This window comes from Chiloscyllium punctatum, chromosome 36, assembly GCF_047496795.1.
Source record: "Chiloscyllium punctatum isolate Juve2018m chromosome 36, sChiPun1.3, whole genome shotgun sequence".
Classification (NCBI taxonomy): Eukaryota; Metazoa; Chordata; class Chondrichthyes; order Orectolobiformes; family Hemiscylliidae; genus Chiloscyllium; species Chiloscyllium punctatum.
This window is the reverse complement of record NC_092774.1, coordinates 14855422-14871460: the sequence shown is the minus strand read 5'-3', so window position 1 is coordinate 14871460 and position 16039 is coordinate 14855422. Positions and strand designations below refer to the sequence as shown.

Sequence of the window (16039 nt, the reverse complement as noted above, 5' to 3'; positions counted from 1 at the left end):
GGTTAGATTCCGAACTCCAGATTTCTGACCGAATACCAATTCCACCATCTGCCACAGTGGGATTCAAACCCAGGAGTCCCCAGAACCTGGTTGATAGTCCAATCGATAATGGCACTCGGCCGTGACTCCTTCATTCCCCCTGCGATGGCAAGTGAACTCGCTGGTGCTTCCGCAGGTGGGAGGAGTAGGTGAAGCCCTTCCCGCACTGAGAGCAGGTGAACGGCCTCTCCCCCGTGTGGATCCGTTGGTGTCTCAGCAGGGTGGAAGATGTGCTGAAGGCCTTCCCACACTCTGGGCAGCTGAAGGGCCTCTCCCCCGTGTGGATACGCTGGTGGCTCCGCAGGTTGGAGGAGCACGTGAAGCCCTTCCCGCACTGAGAGCAGGTGAACGGTCTCTCCCCCGTGTGGACATGCTGGTGGGTCAGCAGGGTGGAGGAACTGCTGAAGGCCTTCCCACACTTGGGGCAGCTGAAGGGCCTCTCCCCCGTGTGGACCCGCTGGTGAGTCAGCAGGGTGGTGGCCTGGGTAAAGGCCTTCCCACACTCGGGGCAGCTGAAGGGCCTCTGCCCCGTGTGGACACGACGGTGACTCCGCAGGGTGGAGGAATCACTGAAGGCCTTCCCACACTCGGGGCAGCTGAAGGGCCTTTCCCCCGTGTGGACCCGCCGGTGGCTCAACAGGGTGGAGGAATACCTGAAGGCCTTCCCGCACTCGGGGCAGCTGAACGGCCTCTCCCCCGTGTGGACCCGCTGGTGGGCCAACAGGGCAGAGAAAAACACGAAGGCCTTCCCACAATCTGGACAGCTGAAGGGCCTCTCCCCCGTGTGGTCCTGCTGGTGGGCCAGCAGGTGGGAGGAATGTCTGAAGGCCTTCCCGCAGTCGGTGCAGGGGAACGGCCTCTCCCCGGTGTGACTGCGCCGATGAGTCTCCAGGGCAGACGGGAAACGGAAGCCTTTCCCACAGTCACCACACTTCCACGGTTTCTCCACAGGGCGGGATTCCTCAGGTTTCTCCATGGCCAAAGCTTCGGCTGCACACAAACACGTGTAGAGCCCCTCCCTGCCGTGAAATCCCTTTTCCAGGCCGTATAACTGTTTCAGTCTCCACGCACAGTGCGCTGCAACAGTGGGGTCTCCCGTCCAGTCCCACTGATGCTGAAAACATACTCAGACAGGAGCCAAAAAGCTTTGATCCCTCTCCCAGAAATCACGGTCGAAAATGTTTGCTGGCCCCAGTGGATTGAGTGACTGTCAGACATTGACATCAAAGTGAGGATCGGAGATGCTGGAGAGTCAGTGGAAAAATGTGGCACTGGAAAAGCACAGGGGAGTCAGGCAGCATCAGAGGAGCAGGAGGGTCAATGTTTCGGGCATAAGCCCTTCATCCGTTGATTTTGAAACTTCCCTCTTCAAATCTTCAAAAACTCTGTCAGAATAGATTACAAAGCTCATCACTGCCAGTGCAGGGTAGAAATTTTGAACAAGCAATTCTACTGTCTGTGGAATATTCTTTTCTTTTGTTATTCCACAAAATTGAAAGCACCATCCCACTCTCTCTCCCCCTCTGTTCTCACTCCGCTCTGACTAATTCCCCTGAAGATGCTGCTTCAGGATCTTACAGGGGCAGAAAAGCAAAAATGTCAAGACATGATATGATATCTCTCTGAATTTTGGATACCTCCACCTGAAAAGCTAATATCTTTCACAACATTGGGATCCTGCTGAGAGTGAGCAGGTCTGATTTTGGGAAGCAAAAAAAAAGTGTGTCAATTCAGGGTGAACCTGCCACGCAGCTTCTTGAGGAACACCCATACACAAAATGGTTAACGTCCCCGGGAAGGTGGGAGGAAAGTGAGAACATCAAGGCATTAACACCGACATTAGAGAGAAAGTGAACCTACTGACATGGCAAAAGTTAGTAGAAAGCCAGAGTCATCGAGACATATAGCACAGAAACAGACCCTTCTGTCCATATCGACTGTACTGACCAGATATCCTAAATCAATCTAGTCCCATTTGCTGGTATGTGGCCCATAGCTGGGGTCATCCCCACCCCCTGTCCTGAGACCTTGATGCCTCCAAGCTGACCCTCAAAGGTTCGGTTTGTCCCTCCATTCTTTCCCGGTTGTCTTTTGTAGGTTTTGAAAACTTTCCCAATCCTCTGAGTATAGGATTTGGAAAGTTATGTTGTAGCCGTACAGGACATTGGTTAGGCCACATTTGGAATATTGTGTGCAATTCTGGTTTCCTTACCATCCGTAAGATGTTGTGAAACTTCAAAGTGTTCAGAAAAGATTTACAAGGATGTTGCCAGGGTTGGGGGATTTGATCTATAGGGAGGCTAGGGCTGTTTGCCCTGAGCATTGGAGGCCAAGGAGTAACCTATAAAATCATGAAGGGCATGGATAGGATAAATAGACAAAGCCTTATCTGTGGAAGGGGATCAGGGGGAAAGAGTCCAAAACTAGAGGGCATATGTTTGGGGTGAGGGGAAAAGATACAAAGGAGATCTGAGGGGCAACTTTTTCACACAGAGGGTATTATGTGTATGGAATGAGCTGCCAGAGGAAATGGTGGAGGCTAGTACAATTGCAACATTTAAAAAGACAGCTGGACAGGTATATGAATAGGAAGGGTTTGGAGGGATATGGGCCAAATGCTGGCAGGTGGGACTAGATTGGGTTGGGATATCTGGTTGGCATAAACGGGTTGAACCGAAGGGTCTGTTTCTATGCTGTATATCTCTAGGACTAGTTGGACTAAAGGGTCTGTTTCTGTGCAGTATGACTTTGGAACTGGCCTTAAAACCACTTTCTTGCCTTCCCCCACAAAATCCACCGCTGTGTTGCTCAAAAATCAGATGAACTCAGCCTTGAACATATTCAATGACCCCCTAACTGCAGGAAGACATCCCCCTTTCTAAACTCAATTCCTCTTGCTAATATACACTTGCCTTGCTGATTGTTTGCTACACCTGTCTGACAAATGACAGTGACTGGTGTAGAAGGACGCTGAGGCCTCTTTGTCCATCCACACATCATTCCTGACAAAGGGCTTGTGTCCAAAACGTCAACTCTCCTGCTCCTCAGATGCTTAAAAATGTGTTGCTGGAAAAGCGCAGCAGGTCAGGCAGCAAAGGAGGAGAATCGACTTTTTGGGCATAAGCCCTTCTTCAGGAATGATTCTCCTTCTCCTTTGATGCTGCCTGACCTGCTGCGCTTTTCCAGCAACACATTTTTAAGCTCTGATCTCCAGCATCTGCGGTCCTCACTTTCTCCCTGCTCTTCGGATGCTGCCTAACCTACTGTGCTCTTCCAGTAACCCCACTTTTTGACTCTGATCTCCAGCATCTGCAGTTCTCACTTTCTCCACATTCAAATACATCTCCAGTTAAACAATACACCTCCTTTCTGCGTTTTTTTTTCCACAGCCAAGGCTATAACTTCATATTGTGGTACTGCATTTGCCATGTGTTTACCAATTGTGGTCTTCTCTATATCGGAGAGCGAGTGCAAACTTGGGGAACGATTCGCCAAGCATCGCAGCTGTGTCTGCAGAGGGCGACCAGACCTCTCAGTAACCACCCATTCCAATTTCCCTTCCCAACCCCTTTCTGACATGACCATCTTTGGCCTCCTCCATTGCCACAACGAATCTAACAGCAAATTGGAGGAACAACACCTCATCATCCGGGCAGCCTGCAGCCCGAAGGACTCAACGTTGAGTTTTCCAATTTCAAGCCCTCCACCCCTCCATTCCCTGACTCCATTCCCTGACTCCATTCCCATCCCCGACCTCCTCCCTGCCACCAACCAGATTCATTCCTCCCACTGACCAACCAGGTCGTACCCTCTAACTGTCTCGACCTATCCCCACTTCCCCACCACCCCCTTTTTATCTGCAGTTTCTGCACCCAGCCCCAGCCCTGAAGAAGGGTTACACCTGATATATCGACTTCTCCACCATCTGATGACTCCTGCCTAACTATTTTGCCAATTGAGATACAGACCTGGATCAACGTTTCCGGAGTCTGTCCCCGCCGAATTCACTCTCTTTCCTTTCAGTTGCTGAAAGTCAGCAATTGAATCACAGAATGGTAAAAAAAAGTGGAAAAGGGGGCGAGATAAGAGAGTGCCGTCCTCACAGACCTGAGACAGAGGAAGGAATTTGCAGTCGGGGTAAAGCTCAATCTTTATTCAGAGAGAGAGAGAGGATCAGGACTCGCAGCTTGAGAAGATCATGGTCCAACTTCCGCATTCAGACAATGGGCTGGCTCTGATTGGCAGGAGGACCAGTCTCCTTCCAGTCCTCCAATGCTGCCTATTGGTCAATCAAAAGAAGGACTCGCGCCGTTTTTGCGGACAGTGATGAGCATGCCCAGTGTTTTGCCCAGTCTGCTCTCCGGGGATGTTGGTGTTACTGACAGATTGTAAGGGTCCAAATACCAATGGGGGAAAAAAGATAGAGACACAATTTTTTTTCCCCTTATGGCTCGATATTTTATTCCTTTTGCATTTTGTCTGGCTGCTCAATTTTTGTATGTTTTTTTCCCCCTTGTTGTGGGGGCAAGAACCAAAGACCAGAACTGGAGGGCATAGGTTTAGGGTGAGAGGGGAAAGATTTCTGGGGGTCTTTAGGGGCGATCTTTTCGCACAGAGGATGAGGTATGTACATGGAATGAGCTGCCAGAGGAAGTGGTGGAGGCTGGAACAATTACATTATTTAAAATGCATCTGGATGCGGATATGAATAGGAAAGATTCAGAGGGGTAGGGGGCAAATGCTGGCAAATGGGTCACTAGATTAATTTAGGACATCTGGTCGGTGTGGACCGAAGGGTTTGTTTCTGTGCTCTACAACCCTGAGTCTATTTTTAGATAGTATGGAAAATAAAGAGCATGAAGGCATGGGAAGGGTTAGAGCATGGAGACCACTGCCAGTTTGTTGCAAAGGATAGTGGAAAGCTCTTACACCAATTAGCAGAGTAAGGTTGAGGCTGAAAGGTCACTATGGCAAGATGTGATAACAGTCAGTAAAGTTAGCCTCACCTGCTAAATATGATTGACAGGATTGGGACAATAAATATTTGGGACATGACATTAAATATCTAATTAATGATTAGTAGAGTCAGTCTGCTTGAGACTATTGATAATAAATATCTAATCATGACATTAGGAAAATATTAAGTAGGGTCTGGAATGCTGACACTAAACCTCTAACCGTGACATTAGAATAACATTAAGTAGAATGTAGGAAAAACTATAAGGGTGCAACTAAAGAGATAATGGGAACTAACATCACTGGTTTATTGTGTAGCTAACGTGAGGTACTTTTGATTAATATAGTTGGACATGCTGATAAGCTAACAAACACACTGCTGAGCTGGAGACAATGCTGTCCCCTCTGTCCAGGAGTAAATGCTGGAAAGGTGGGATTGTTCATAGGGAGGAGGATGGTCTCCGGCTACACTCTGGTATCTATCAGCTCGTAAATGGGGCAGAACTGTGGAATTTAATCTCCAGGCAGTTTGGGAAATTTAATAAGGGAAGGAAGTAAGCAATAAATAGTAGATCCCTACAGAGTGCAGAGGAACAAAGGGTCCTTGCTGTCCAAGTTCAGAGATCCCCGAAGGTATCAGTACAGGTAAAACGGGGGATGAGGAAGGCATCGATTTGTACTTTTTCACACAGAGGGTGGTGCGTGTGTGCAATGAGCTGCGAGAGGAAGTGGTGTAGGCTGGCACAAATACAATTTTTAAAAGGTAGCTGGATGGGTATGTGAATAGGGAGGGTTTAGAGGAATATGGGCCAAGTGCTGGTAAATAGGATAGATTAATTTCGGATATCTAGTCAGCAGGGATGAGATGGACTGTTTCTGTGCTGTACAGCTCTATGGCCATCCCCTTCATTTTGAAATATTTTGGAACACCCTGTCAGGGTTCAGAGTGTGCCAGGTCCTGACACCTCCCTCCTCATGTCTCCTGTGCATTTTAAATCAATAATACCGTTTGTATGTTACTGGGTTAGTACTTTAAACACACAGACACATACAATATAATCAGAATTTCTATTCGGTACGGAAAGTGATGACTTGTTTCAACTTTGCTAACAGGGTATCAGAAGGGGAAGATCTGCAGACAGAAATCTTGGAAGAAATTCCATAACAAGATCTGACAGGGTCACTGAATATCGTTGGGGGGGTTGAGTCTGGAAAGAGAAATCCATTTGACCTGCTTCAAAAGGTACTGGACATCAGTGTGAGCAGAGGAGCATTCAGAGAGGAACACACCAGTGAACTGAGCTTTAACTGGTTACACAGAATGAGTGTATGTGTCCCAGTGAGCTGACTTTGGAACAGACTGAGAGGGGGGCTGGGGCATTTATTTCACCCTGGAGCATCAGAGCCTGAGGGGTGACCTTAGAGAGGTTTATAAAATAGTGCCCAGGGATGTGCAGGTTGGGGTGGATTGGCTATGCTAAATTACCCATAGTGCCCAGGGATGTGCAGGTTAGGGTGGATTGGCCATGCTAAATTACCCATAGTGTCTAAGGATGTGCAGGTTGGGGTGGATTGGCCATGCTAAATTACCCATCGTGCCCAGGGATGTGCAGGTTAGGGTGGATTGGCCATGCTAAATTAACCATAGTGCCCAGGGATGTGCAGGTTGGGGTGGATGGGCCATGCTAAATTACCCATAGTGCCCAGGGATGTGCAGGTTAGTTTGAATGGGCCATGCTAAATTAGGCATAATGTGCAGGTAAGGTGCATGACTCAGGGTTAAATGTAGAGCAGTGGGGACAGGGGGAATGGGTGTGGGTGGGTGACCCTTGGGAGGGTCGGTGAGGCCGAGTGACCTGCTTCCACACTGTGGGGATTCTCTGAAGGGAGGGGGTTTGGAAAGTGAGTTGTCCTCCCCGTCTGCTGCAGGTGCTGCGCATGCGCGGTGCGGCGGCCCGCTGAAGGCCTCGCCCCGCCTCCTGCACCGTCACGTTTCCTCGCCCCGCCCCTAGTTCCTTTGTGACGTCACAACGCGGAAGTGGCCCTGTCCGTTTCAAAGTGAATCTCCCTCCCTCTGGGCGACTCTTCATCCTGGGAGGGAGACAGAGATGGGAGGAGGGGAAATTGGTCACTTGGAGCAACTGGAGTGAATCCAGGGAGGGAGCAGACTCCACAAACTCAGGTATGTGTCTTAGTTACCCGGGTGAGGAGGGACTGAAAGATAGAGATTGGGAAGGGGGAGGGCTGGATATCTTTTCTGTTTTGATGTTTAAAATGCACCCGATTCCCACCAGTAACTGCAACAGGTACAAGTACAGCACATGCAATATTCCTCATTGCAGCTTCAAGCCGGTTTTGCATCCTCTGTTCTTGCTCCACCTTGGCTCCAGCACATTCAGCTTCCTTCCCTCATTCCCATCCCCCCGCCCTGATGTTCCAAGCTGACCCGCAAAAGATCGGTTTATCCCTCCATTGTTTTTTGTGGGTTTTGCAAACTTTCCCAATGCTCTGATTATAAGAGTTGTGAAGTTATGTTGTAGCTGCACCAGACATTGGTTAGGCCACTTTTGGAATGTTGTGTGCAGTTCTGGTGTCCATGCGAGAGGATGGATGTTGTGAAACTTGAAAGGATTCAGGGAATAAGGTCATTGAATATATCCAAGGCTGGTTTCATCTGATTTTTGAACAACAAAGAAGTGGATGTTTGTGGGGGAAGGCAAGAACACATCTGTCGTCTGCAAGGTGTTAGAAAGGATTCTGAGGGATAGGATTTATGACCATCTTGTGATTGTGAAGGCTGGACTTTCAGAGCATGTTTTGCCCTGACTGGGAGCAGAAGAGTTTGACTGAAGTGCGTCGGTGTTAATGCCTTGATGTCTCATTTTGCTCCCACCTTCTCAGGGTCAATAACCATTTTGTGTCTGGTCCTTCCTCAAGAAGCTGCATTGCAGGTTCACCCTGAATTGACACTTTTTTTTATGCTTCCCAAAATCAGACCTGCTCACTCTCAGCAGGATCCCAGTGTTGTGAAAGATATTAATTTTCAGGTGGTATTATCCAAAATTCGGAGAGATGTCAGTCTTGATGTTTTTGCTTTTTCTGCCCCTGTAAGATCCTGAATCAGCACCTTCAGGGGAATTAGTTATATCGGAGTGAGAACAGAGAGTGGGATGGTGCTTTCAATTTTGTGGAGTAACAAAAGACCAGAATATTCCACAGAAAGTAGAATTGCTTGTTCTGAATTTTTACCCTGCCCTGGCAGTGATGACTTTTGTAATCTCTTTTTAAACAGTGTACTTGAAGATTTGAAGATAGAAGCTTCAAAATCAACGCATGAAGTCCTTACACCCGAAACATTGACTCTCCTGCTCTTCGGATGCTGCCTGACCTGCGCTTTTCCAGTACCACACATTTTGACACTGACTCTCCAGCGTCTGCAGACCTCACTTTGCAGACCTCAATGTCTGACAGTCGCTCAATCCATTGGGACAGGAAACAATTTTCAATTGAGTCTGTGAGAAGCAGCAAAGCGTTTTGGTTCCTGTTTGAGTATGTTTTCAGCATCAGTGGGACTGGATGAGAGACCCTACTGTTGCAGCGCATTGAGTGTGGGGCATGGAGAAGCATCTACAGCCTGGAAAGAGGAATTGACGGCAGGGAGGGGCTGGAAACGTGTGTGTGCGCGCAGCTGAAGCTTCGGCCATGGCGAAACCTGAGGAATCCCGCCCCGAGGAGAAACGGTGGAAGTGTGCTGATGGCGGAAAAAGCTTCCATTTCCCGTCTGCCCCGGAGATTCATCAGCGCCTCCACACAGGGGAGAGGCCGTTCTCCTGCCCCGAGTGTGGGAAGGCCTTCAGCAAATGCTCCGACCTGCTGAGGCACCAGCGCTCCCACACGGGAGAGAGGCCCTTCAACTGCCCCAAGTGCGGGAAGAGATTTACCCGGGCCTCCCACCTGCTGAGACACCAGCTGGCCCACACGGGGGAGAGGCCGTTCTCCTGCCCTGACTGTGGGAAGAGATTTGCCCAGGCCTCCAACCTGCTGACCCACCGGAGGGTCCACACCGGGGAGAGGCCCTTCAGCTGCCCCAAGTGTGGGAAGGCCTTCAGCAGTTCCCCCAACCTGCTGAGACACCAGCGGGTCCACACGGGGGAGAGGCCCTTCAGCTGCCCCGAGTGTGGGCAGGCCTTCAGCGATTTCGCTTCCCTGCTGACCCATCGGCGGGTCCACACGGGGGAGAGGCCCTTCAGCTGCCCCGAGTGCGGGAAGGCCTTCAACAATTCCTCTTCTCTGCTGACCCACCAGCGGATCCACACCGGGGAGAGGCCCTTCAGCTGCCCCGAGTGTGGGAAGGCCTTCAGGCATTCCCCCAACCTGCTGAGACATCGGCGGGTCCACACGGGGGAGAGGCCCTTCAGCTGCACCGACTGCGGGAAGGCCTTCAGCAATTCCTCCAACCTGCTGACCCACCAGCGGGTCCACACGGGAGAGAGGCCCTTCAGCTGCCCCGAGTGTGGGAAGGCCTTCAGCAATTCCTTCAACCTGCTGACCCATCGGCGGGTCCACACGGGGGAGAGGCCCTTCAGCTGCCCCCTGTGCGGAAAGGACTTCACTCGCTCCTCCCTCCTCCAGAGGCACCAGCGCGTTCACATACCACCGCAGGGGGGATTGAAGGAATGATGGCTGAGTGCCATTATCGACTGGACTATTAACCCAGTTCCAGGGATCCCAGGTTTGAATCCCGCTGCGGCAGATGGCGCTATACAGGGTATGGGTTGAAATTGCTGAGTGAGGCAATAATTCCTCCAGGTTAAGGCTGTACCAAGGATCCAATTACAAAGGGACATCTTGGTGGTGACCAATAGTAAAGAAAGTGATGGGGGATGGGGTGGGGGTGGGGGAGAATGGGGGTGGGGGGGTGTGTGCGCTTTGACTTTGAGCTGTTTAAAAAGCAACTACTTTTTCTCTGCCATTTTGCTGAGGGGGTTTGAAGCTGTAACAAAGTTGGGTTGCAATAAAGGTTACCTGAACTTGCTGCTGTGCTCAGACTCTCATTGAAAGCTTTGAGCTCCAAGAGTTTTTATTTTAAAGCTGCTCATTTCTTTCAGCCTCCTGCACTAAGCTTCCAATGTCGCATATCAGTTGGAGTCGTGAATGAGCAGCCAGTATCGTGAGAACTTGTCAATTTTTCAGGAGTGCAGAGTGTGTCATTTCATCGGCGTTGTAAAGTTTCCTGGCAGCATCAGGAGGTGTGGGCAGTGTTCGCGAGAAATTATGTGGAGAGGCTGATGTTGGACTGGGCTGGATAAAGTTAAAAATCACACAACACCAGGTTATAGTCCGACAGGTTTATTTGGAAGGATGAGCTTTTGGAACGCTGCTCCTTCATCATGTAACTGTGGAGCAGGATCATAAGACCCAAATTTTATAGCAAAAGATCAGTGTCATGTAACTGAAATGACATATTGAACACACCAAGATTGCTGTTCAGTCTTTCACCTTTTAGACTGAGTTTCAGGTTTCAGTTCATTAACCTGTAAATCCCAGAATTACTATTAATTCACATTCTCGAGATGACTTAAGGTTTTTTTTTAAAAAAGTGACATCTCAGCCTAGACAATGCATTAAAGGTGTGAGGTTCGAGTCTGTCAGTATCCCAAATTTGGAACTAGAACCAGTCTGATTCAAACTGGGAATTTATAAAATATTACACTGATTGACTGCCTGCAGTTTCTGCACATTTTTGAGCAAAGTAGAATGTGTCTGCAAACATATTTCTGCCAATACAAGTTTGCCCAAAAAGTGATGTGAGTTTGTGCATGAGAGTGCACGTAAGTGTCTGCGCATGTTTGGTAAAGTGAGTGCGTGATGGAGTATACGCTGAGAGAGTGTTGGGGGCGTGTATGTGTGGGTGTCTGGAGAGAAAGCGTGTGTATGAGTGAGCTATTAAAAGCGAGGGCTTGCGTTTGGCTAAAACAAGGAAGGGAAGCCCATGAACAATTAAGGGTCCAACCCTTTGTCGTGCTGTAAAAGAGAGACAGGGTGGGGTTCAGGTACACAGTTCTTTGAAAGTTGCATCGCTGCTCGACAGGGTGGTCAAGAAGACATTAAGCATACTTGCCTTCATTGTTCACCCCACTGAGTCTCGGAGTTGGGACATCATGTTGAGGTTGTACAGGATGTTGGTGAGGCCACTTGGAGAGTACGGAGTACGATTCTGGTGACCCTGTAAGAGAAGTCTTCCTATGAGAGAGGGTTCGGTAAAGATTTACCAGGAGGTTGCCAAGACTAGATGGTTTGAGTTATAAGAAGAGATTTGGACTTTATTTATTGGAGCACAGGAGGTTGAGGAGTGACATTATTGAGGTTGATAAAATCATGTGGAGTGGAGGGAAGGTGAATAGCGAAGGGCTCTTCCTTAGTGTAGGGGAAGTCAAGGCTCAGGGGCATATATCTTTAAAGTGAGAGGAGAGAGATTTAAAAGGAACCTGAGGGACAACGTTTTGACAGAGGGTGGTTTGCATGTGGAATTTGGATGAGTACATGCATAGAAAGGTTTAGAGGGATATGGGCCAAACACAGGCAAGTGGGACTAGTTTAGTTTGGGAATCCTGATCGGCATGGATGAATTGAACCGAAGGGTCTGTTTCTGTGCTGTCTACCTCTCTGAACTAGAAGTGATCGTATTGAAACCAGTAGAATTCTGAAAGGGGCTTGACAGGATAGATGCCGATAAAATGCTCCTTTGTTGGGATTCTATGACTCCCCCGACAATGTGGAAGCAGGCCATTCAGCCCATTTATTTTATTCTGGCCCTCTGAAGAGTTTCACCCATATCCATTCCCATCCTCCGTATTTCCCATGGACAATCCACCCTAAATTGCACATCCCTGGTCATTATGGGTAATTCAGCACAGCCAATCCACCCAAACCTCTACACCCTAATCTAGAAATTACCTCCTCAAAAATGAAATTTAAATGCAGAGCTTTTCTCTAAGAAAAATGTCACTCTGAATCAATATTCAGACGCAGACTGAATTCACACCTATTGTTAGAAAAGCTCTACATTTGAATGATATTCTTGAGAAGGTAATTAAAATCAAATTCTGGGATTAACATAGCAAAGAACAGAAACCCATTCGAAAGGTGAAAGATTTAATCTAAAATTGGTTGATGTGTCATATTTCCGTGACGCTAGACTCCTTTGGATATAAATTGTGATCATGATCTCATTCTCCACAACTACCTGATGAAGGAGCGGTGCTCCGAAAGCTAGTGCTTCCAAACAAACCTGTTGGACTATAACCTGGTGTTGGGTGATGTTTAACTTTGTCCATGGGAAACACATGAGTTATGGGACTGGTAACAGTTCTTATTTTGTGATCTATTCCAAGTGAAATTTCTCCTCTGTGCAGGCACGGGTCAACAGTTTGTTTTTTGTACTTTGTGCGAGATCGGGCGAGCAGCTTTTAAATCCTTACGTTAAGCAGTTCAAGTAAACTGTCAATCAGCAATTGTATTCAGAGAGTGGTACTTCCAGCTCTGGTAATCCTGTTGCATCAACACAGAGAGGGGGAGGATGTCACATCTAAAGAGCAGACAGAAAAGTTATTTCGCTTGTTCAGTCAGTTCCTCACTCAGATGAGACTGGATACTGCTTTTAATGGATCATAATTAAATGCTACAATGGAACACCTTAAATTCGAGGAATTTTGAAAGGGCAAACGGAACAGTAACTTTGAAGAGAGATGTTCTTCCATTTTTAACCTTGGGTGACCCATATGAGGCATTTTTATTGATAGCTCCATAATCGTCTTCCTGCTGGATTTTTTTCAGGGCAAACAATTTCTGGTGGGAGAAATTCTGCATCCTGTGGAGGCAGGGAAATGAAAATAAAAACAGGTTGTTAAAAGCATTTGAACTATGGGCCCACGAGCTTTCGTGGGAGCAGTGCATTTGCCAAAAACATTTCTGAGGAATTCTGTCTAAATGTTGGACTGAAAGTAGTTTCCCCACCGAACATTAAACAGGTATTGAGAACGTTGTGCATTATAGAGTGTGTTCCTGAGGACCGGAGGAGGATTGAACTTGCCAACGTGAACCACACTTTGCAGAGAGAGGAAATTTCTCCGGATGGAAGAGGTTGATGGAAGTCAACAATTGTCAGATTATTCCATGAAAATAACAGCTGGTATGGGGATCCCAGAAGAGGGGAGTCTGTAATGACACACAGAAACAAACCCTTCAGTCCAGGCCAACCAGATATCCTAAATTAATCTAGTGACCCATTTGGTCCATATCCCTCCTGAATGCTTCCGATTCATGTCCCCATCCAGATGTACGTTTTTCTTCGGAGAATACTTAGGTGAGAGCCTAGATATGCTATTACTCAGCCTTTCCCCACTGAGCTTCACCTTTCCTTCATGCTAATTGTAGCTGGAGAAGGCTGAAAGCTGAAAAGGATTTCCTGGGGGGAAAAAAACTTTTATTCCAGATTGGGCTCAGTGATGGATTTTCTAAAGCTTGGTTATTGTAGATTTCAATCAGACAAAAAAAACCTTTCAGTTGTCCTTGTCCAAGGCAGAGTAGATATTCTTTTAAGGTACAATTGAGATATCGACATTCTTTACAATGTTTTTTCCATCATTACCAGTGATTGTCCATCATTTGGTTTATTGAGCATCATCTTCTTGTGATTCACCAGAGATGATTTGAAGTGAATTCTGTAAGATGCTTTTCTATTTTATTTAACTTTACTTGGTTCTTTAAGGCAAAGATTTCCTTTTCATGTGATTGGTATTAAAATATCTCAATGTATAATAATGAAGCAGCTCATTTATTCTGAAATTATTTCAATTAGTTGGTCAATTGCCAAATAATAGCTGCACAACTGTTGTCAATATTGATACCCCGGAAAGCTATTTTGTTTAATATATTTCCTTTGTAAAGATCTTATAATAATTTGGATATGAAATAAAGTTTGCAGTGTCTTATTAAATAGTTGAAAGTAACTTTGTACTTAATTGCTCCGTTTGGGATTCAACATTGTGACTTTGATAAAAGTGATCTTTCACAATTTATGGTGAGTCTATTAACAAACAAATGTCGCCATTTGCTCTTGAATTACCACAAATTCAATTTGAAATTCTTGAATGAGTTGAATAAGGGGTTAAAAAGTGAATATTTATTGCACTTTTTCTGAAATTCTCTGTACTGCCATTGTATTTGGTTAAGTGTATGTAACCCTCTTCATAACTTTGTATTTCTTTGATATTTCATTTGTCACTGCTACTGCCCAAATAGCCTAAAAAAAATGTTTTGGCAGTTGGTGAAGTTGTGAATTTTTAGTCTAGTAACATTATTCAATTGTGAAACAATCTGAAGATTAATTTAGGCACATACAAGAACGTCAAAGAGATTGTGATGATAGAAAGTCAACATGTAGAATTGCCAAAGAAATGTCAACTGTGGCTGCTCTTAATTTGGTACAGAATAAGTAGAGATAATGGCATTGTACACAAACTGTGTGTAGTGTGAGTTCAGAATTTTTCTCTTCCTTTTAATTCTGGCACATGCAGTGATAGCAGCACCATAATCTGTTTTATTTGTTCGTGGAATGTAAGCATCACTGGCAGAGCCAGGATTTGACTGCTAAGAACACAGATATGAATATTCGGTGAGCTTGAGTTGCAAGGTCTACTATGGCAAAACAAATGGTACTGGCTTGCACTGTACTCTGACAAGACAGAGACTTTGGGAGGAGAACAAAAATAGGAATTTCTACTTCAATATTGATGCTCCTATTTATATCTCTCAAAAGGAGAGTGTTTGGTCCTAAAAAATTAATAATGGCTCTTTTGTTGAATTATTTCCCTGCATCCGCATATATCTGGAATCGTTTTCTTTTCAAGAATTTTGCAATTACCTTTGCCATTTACTGGTTACATTACCCCTTCACGATCATTTCAAATCGTAATAACTTGCTTATTTTCTTTAAAATTAACTATCTCAAGGTCACCTCAAACCCCTTTTTCAAAGTGGCTGCACTATTTCCAATATGGTCATGCTTTGTAAATATTACCATATACCATTAATTATGTCCAAGTCTCCTTAGATTTCAATGTATCGTTTTATATATAAAAATGCCCCGTTACTTGTAGCTCAGCCCTTTAAATGTGTTATGTGTTCTCCCCCCGCAGCTGCAGAGTGAGACAGGAGAGTTTGTTTTTGTGAATGAACAGTTGTAGCGCGAGGTGGCTGTGACTTGGTGAAGGTGAGGCTCCCCGGCCCCGCCCATCCCCAACCCCGGCCCCGCCCACCCCTCCCCCGGCCCCGCCCACACCCGTGTGGAGATCCTGTACAACCTGAACATGATGTCCCAACCCTTGTACTCAATGGTGTGAACAATGAAGGCAATGGTGCTAAATGCCTTCTTAACCACCCTGTCTACCAGTGATGCAACTTCCAAAGAACGATGTACCTGAACCCCTCCCCCCCCCCCCCCACACACAAACACACACACACACACACCTCTCTATTGCACAACATGAGCTGGGGCCCTATCATTCTGTGCAAGTCCTGCCCTTCCCTGTTTTAGCAGAATACAACCCCTCGCTTTGATTCATACCTTGCTCATACACATCTGCTCTCTCGAACCACCCACACACACACACACTCTCTCTGACACACACAGGCTCATACTCCATTACACTCATTGTACCAAGCATACACTCAACACATGCACACACATGCTCTCTCATGCATGCATGTGCACATACACAACTCAATGGGGTGAATTTGTATTGGCAGAATTGTATTTGCATATATATTCAACTTTGTGCACTTTTTGAGCAATCTGCAGAAAATCAATCCATGTAATGTTTTATATAAATTCCTACTTTGGAAATAGAACTGGTCTGATTGAAGATTGGGATACAGATTCAATGTTCACACCTTTAATGCAATATCTGAACCCAGCTGTCACCTATTTTAGAAGACCTTATGTCACCTTGAGAATGTGAATTTAAAAAAGCTCTGGGATTAA

The 16039-nt window shown here is 46.5% G+C and overlaps 2 protein-coding genes and 1 long non-coding RNA gene across 3 annotated transcripts in view; 1 reads left to right on the top strand and 2 right to left on the bottom strand.

Moving 5' to 3' along the window:
* LOC140460789 (uncharacterized) overlaps nt 1-4262 on the bottom strand; it is a 56800-nt gene extending 52538 nt beyond the window's left edge. Inside the window, exons 1-2 of the mRNA XM_072555473.1 lie at nt 4008-4262; nt 225-1424 (exon numbers count right to left, since the gene is read on the bottom strand). Coding sequence (XP_072411574.1) covers nt 225-1015 — 791 coding nt within the window. The 5' untranslated portion in view covers nt 1016-1424; nt 4008-4262. The remainder of the gene's footprint in view (nt 1-224; nt 1425-4007) is intronic.
* A 3853-nt stretch (nt 4263-8115) lies between these two features.
* LOC140460792 (uncharacterized) overlaps nt 8116-16039 on the top strand; it is a 38919-nt gene continuing 30995 nt past the window's right edge. Inside the window, exon 1 of the mRNA XM_072555477.1 lies at nt 8116-9572. Within this exon, the coding sequence (XP_072411578.1) occupies nt 8698-9572 (875 nt within the window). The 5' untranslated portion in view covers nt 8116-8697. The remainder of the gene's footprint in view (nt 9573-16039) is intronic.
* Nucleotides 10329-13593, bottom strand: LOC140460826 (uncharacterized). The gene is made up of 2 exons (XR_011954367.1): nt 13012-13593; nt 10329-12865 (listed from the first exon to the last, which is right to left on the bottom strand). It is a non-coding gene; the product is annotated as an uncharacterized lncRNA (long non-coding RNA).